Source organism: Ostrea edulis, chromosome 9 (assembly GCF_947568905.1).
Source record: "Ostrea edulis chromosome 9, xbOstEdul1.1, whole genome shotgun sequence".
Classification (NCBI taxonomy): Eukaryota; Metazoa; Mollusca; class Bivalvia; order Ostreida; family Ostreidae; genus Ostrea; species Ostrea edulis.
The window spans coordinates 19,737,218-19,741,921 of NC_079172.1; the positions used below are offsets into that span (position 1 = coordinate 19,737,218).

The 4,704-nt window shown below is 34.6% G+C and overlaps 1 protein-coding gene across 4 annotated transcripts in view; it reads left to right on the top strand.

The window, feature by feature from the left end:
• LOC125659442 (cell growth-regulating nucleolar protein-like) overlaps positions 1-4,495 on the top strand; it is a 32,361-nt gene extending 27,866 nt beyond the window's left edge. For all 4 annotated transcript variants that reach the window (XM_056148770.1, XM_056148771.1, XM_056148769.1 and 1 more), the window contains 2 exons: positions 1,426-1,559; positions 4,163-4,495. In XM_056148770.1, coding sequence (XP_056004745.1) covers positions 1,426-1,559; positions 4,163-4,294 — 266 coding nt within the window. In that variant the 3' untranslated portion in view covers positions 4,295-4,495. The remainder of the gene's footprint in view (positions 1-1,425; positions 1,560-4,162) is intronic.
• The last annotated feature ends 209 nt before the right edge of the window (positions 4,496-4,704 follow it).

The following is a 4,704-nucleotide window of genomic DNA, read 5'->3' on the forward strand; positions in this document are numbered from 1 at the left end:
AGATGACTCCTATTGATTTTGAGGTCACATGGTCAAAGGTCAAGGGTCAAACTGGACATAGTAATATACTGTCCACTCAATATCTTGATAACCCTTTTACTTGACAGACATCAAACTTAGTACATTGGTACATCTTCAGGAGAGGATGACCCATATTGATTTTGAGGTCAAAAGTCAATAGTTGAACTGGACATAGTAATATATTGTCTCCTATATATTAAGAATTATTTGTTTGATTTACACATACCAAACTTGGTTCACTGGTACAGCATAAGGAGTAGATGACCCCTATTGAATTTTAGGTCACATGGTCAATTCACTCTTGACATAGGAAGATATTGTCTGCTCAATATTTTGAATTGATGATAATACTATCAATTAAATGAGGTGTGTGTATAACCCTTTTCAATTTTGCACCATGGGGGGCATATGTGTTTTACAAACATCTCTTGTTTTCTCACATTTTAAACTTTCCTGTTAAATATGAAGTCTCTCTCCAATATTGCAGCTTTCAGATGAATAAAAATGTCATTGTCATTTTTTTTTTTGCAAAGTGCATTTTGTATTAATGGTGTTAAATAGATGTTCTTCAGTATAGTATTTATTGACAGGTTCATGTGTCATTAAATCTTGGTCAAATAGAAAGAGAGGTAATTTGATATCGACTTAGAAACATAGGATAGAGAAGGCAGGATACATTTTATTGTTTGAATAAGGATCTTATTCCACCTCTGGAGGTGATGAATTTTATATTCCTTATACGATTTATGAAAAATTTTCAATCACAACAACTTAACGTTGGTTATTGATTGATTGACTGAATATTGTTTAACGTCTCGCTCGAGAATATTTCACTCATATGGAGACGTCACCACTGCTGGTGAAGGGCTGCAAAATTTAGGCCTATGCTCGGCGCTTATGGCCATTTAGCAGGGAGAGATCTTTATCGTGCCACACCTGTTGTGACACGGGACCTCGGTTTTTACGGTCTCATCCGAAGGACCGCCCCATTTAGTCACCTAACATTGGTTATTAGATACAATCGGAATTATTTGATAATCATATTATGATAATTAGACATCCAATGCCTCATGAAATGTAAACGACTGTGAAATGGAGCAGCCTAAAATTTGTGAAATTTCAAACACATGGAACTAAAGACATGTACATGTATATTGTACAACATACACCCACCCACCCCCTCCTCACTCTTACATCCCAGTAGAATTCTTCACATGTAGTACACACACACCCTACACTCCCCCCCCCCCCCCCCCTCACCCTTACATCCCAGTAGAATTCCTGAAAGAAATTAAAGTTGCATTATATACAAGGTACTCTATGGTACATGTACTTGTTGAATGCTGAAAATGTTATGCATTGTACACAGTATACAGGCTCATGTGTCATGATTTGTACAAACAGATAATGATGAAGAGGAAAATGATCCGGTGGATGTGGAAAGCAGCAAATCAAAGCTTAAATTTGATTGGGAGGAAGTCATCACTGATGTCTTAAGGAAGACAGGAGAAATTCCAATAAAAAAACTGAGAAAAAAGGTAAGCATGCATCTCTACATTCCTTGTGTCTCATGATTCTTAATGTACTTCATTTTATGTCAGGGGGCTGATCAGAAAAACAAATCCTGTGTTCATGGTCTGTACTTGTGTATAAGAGGTTCAGTCTCATAAAACAAACAGTAAATGCTGCAAACCATGTGGGGACTTCACTGGTGGATTTAGAGGGGGTCATAGGGGGCGCAACCCTAAAATTTTCAAAGTTTAGGTTACAAATCAGTGCATACTATAAAAAGAGGGAAAATCAAATCATATCTATAATAAATGATTCTAAAACGTGAATGTCAAAATACATAGTTCCTAACTCCGTCACTTTCGGGAAATTCTGTGCAGTTTGTAAATGAATGTGATTGTGACATCATTTTTTTCCATGCTAAAAATCTACAATGAAATACCGATAAGTTTTAACAATCAATTCAAGAATATGTCAAAAACAAATAACAATAAATTAATTTGTAATCTATTATATCTATCATATTTTAAGTGAAATCAGTAAGCACTGTCCCTTCCATGCTCTATCACATTGATTCCTGCGTCACAGCGATGACATGCTTATTTTCACATGACAGCCACTTTTATGAAGGTCTATATCAAAGGTTAAAGATGATATACCATATTTGATAATGTGGCTAAAATATTTAAATTTTTGTCTAGATTTGCCCTGATGCAATACTCTCTGTTTACAAGTTTGAGAAACGGGGACAAAAAAAATGTTGCCATATTGTAGAGGGCCCTGGTGTCGGCTCAATGATGAGCAAATAAGTTTGCCTAGAAAGAAATTTACTGATGATAAATTTTGTCTCATTTGAGTAGTGTTGATAAAGGTGTGTTTCTGTTTGTAAGAGGGGATGTAACTTCACCTATGAAAGCTGATTATATGGTTAAATTTTACTCTTAAAATCACTAAAATTCAGGAGCTTCTGGGGGCTTTGCCCTGAACCCACTGGGAGCCTTAGGGCGGCCCCCAAACCCCTTGCCTTTGGAAAAAATTCCACCACCACTCCCCACCCCCCAACCAGAATTCCAGGATCCACCCCTGGACTTAATGTAATAACTCACAAAAAAGTGATAAAATGCTGACTTTAAGATTGCAGGAAGGTAAAAAAAAATCCTTTCAATCTACTGTAGTACGACAACTTAAATCTCCTTAATGGTGTTAGCAGGTTAATGACCTCTTTAAAATGAATGACTTGGGGGCAAAACTGAGAGTAGAAAGGTGAAATCATTCATGCTACATATAATTTATTAACATCATCCACATGTACATATGTAGTTGCTGAGACCTACGTTATGTATGTTTCATATCTTGCCCGAGTTTTAGTGTTGGAGATGGAGATATGACTGGAGGCAACCAGACAGATCAAGCAGAGAGGAGACTTGTTATCAGAGTGGTAGAGAATTGTCATTTCATTTTGTACATTATGTGCCCGCAGCTTACAAAAAAATTCTAATTTTGACCCAAAAAATGCTAAAATGAGATAGTTGCATTGCGGGAAATTGATCTGTTTTTAAAAATCTTTTTAAAATCTCATTTTAAACAGACACCGCTGATTCAATAATTCCTATCTGCGTGTTAATCCTCTTTTCCGCCTACACTCGTTCTACCTATGGTGTAGGTGACTCCTATTTATTTTGAGGTCACAAGGTTAAGGCAGAGTGTCAAGTCCGTATTTATTTTGATATTTTTCTATAAACTTGAAGGTTCCTATATCTTCCGTATAAGTAATTAAAATCCCCATAAAGCCCTATATATCCTAAAGAATGACAGTCCTATTTTCAAAAATGAAAAAAAAAGAAGAGAAAAACTCCCAAAAAATCCAGGAGTTGATGCTAGATTGATATTTAATATTAGATTGTTATGAAGAGAATAACTATGATGATTGTATAAAAACTGTCTATTGGATGGAAAACTGTCCACATCTGAAAGGATTTTGTCTTCGTTTTTGTTTAATATTATTTCTTCTCCAGAAAGATACTTTTATGCAGAAACAATAAACTTTTATACAAATTCTTTAGTAAAAACCCTATTTATTCCTATAAATCTGCTGTAAAAATACCTATACTTGCCCTATGTTTTAAAACATGCAAAAAAAATAATAATTCTATAATCCTATATATTTAGACCAAAAGTGGCTTGACACTCTTTAAGGGTAAAACTAGTCTGGACATGTAAAGGTATTTTTCACTCAACATCTTGAGAACCCTTTGCTTGAGTAGAAATTGTTTTGATTCAGTTTCATGAATTTAATATCTTTCTCTATGCTGTGCGTTGTAGGAATACTGCCTTTACATATTCAGTGTAGTACAGTCCATCATCTATCTGTATCTACAGACAGTGGAAAATTTTAGGTTTCCATAGTTACTTTGCTTACTTATCGAGATTTATGTTCTGCTGACAGTCATTGTACACTGTCTATATTTTCTTCATTTGTATTTTCAGTTTCTTAAAAAAAAAAACATGCATGGCCAATTTTAAGCAAAATTGGACAGCATCTTTAGTGTAAAGAAAACAACAATTGTAAATTTCAGAGCCCCATTTCCATTCACTGTTTGTAAAGTTTTCAAATTTATGTGAATTGTTTCAGGTTTTGGCTGAGTATGCCTCTGTTAAAGGGGAGCCCAGATCAGAAGAGAAAATCTTGGCTAAGTTCAACAGAAAGGTCAACAAAAACCCAAAGTTCAAAGTTCACAAAGAGAGAGTAAAATTAAAGGAGTGATGTGTGATAAATGTAAATATTTTATATGTTCTCGTTTGTTATTGCATTCAAAATACTAAGTGAACTGTTGTTGATCCTATACTTTTAAATGTAAAACATTTGTTTATGTTTATGAACATACAGTATATATGTAAAACATTTGTTTATGTTTATGAACATACAGTAGAAGATGCAACATCAATAAATGGAACTAAAAGGAAAGCTTATTATTTGTGAGGAAAATTTATATTTAGTTGTATTCAAAAGCAGAAGTCTGTTTTCGTCCATGCGCTTATTTACGGACAATCGTGTATTATATGGGTAACAACTTATACATGTACAGTGAACCTTGTCTAATCCAACATGCACTGAGAGACGAATGTTTTGTCAGATTACACAGTGTGTCAGAGTATACAGTGTAAAGACCATGA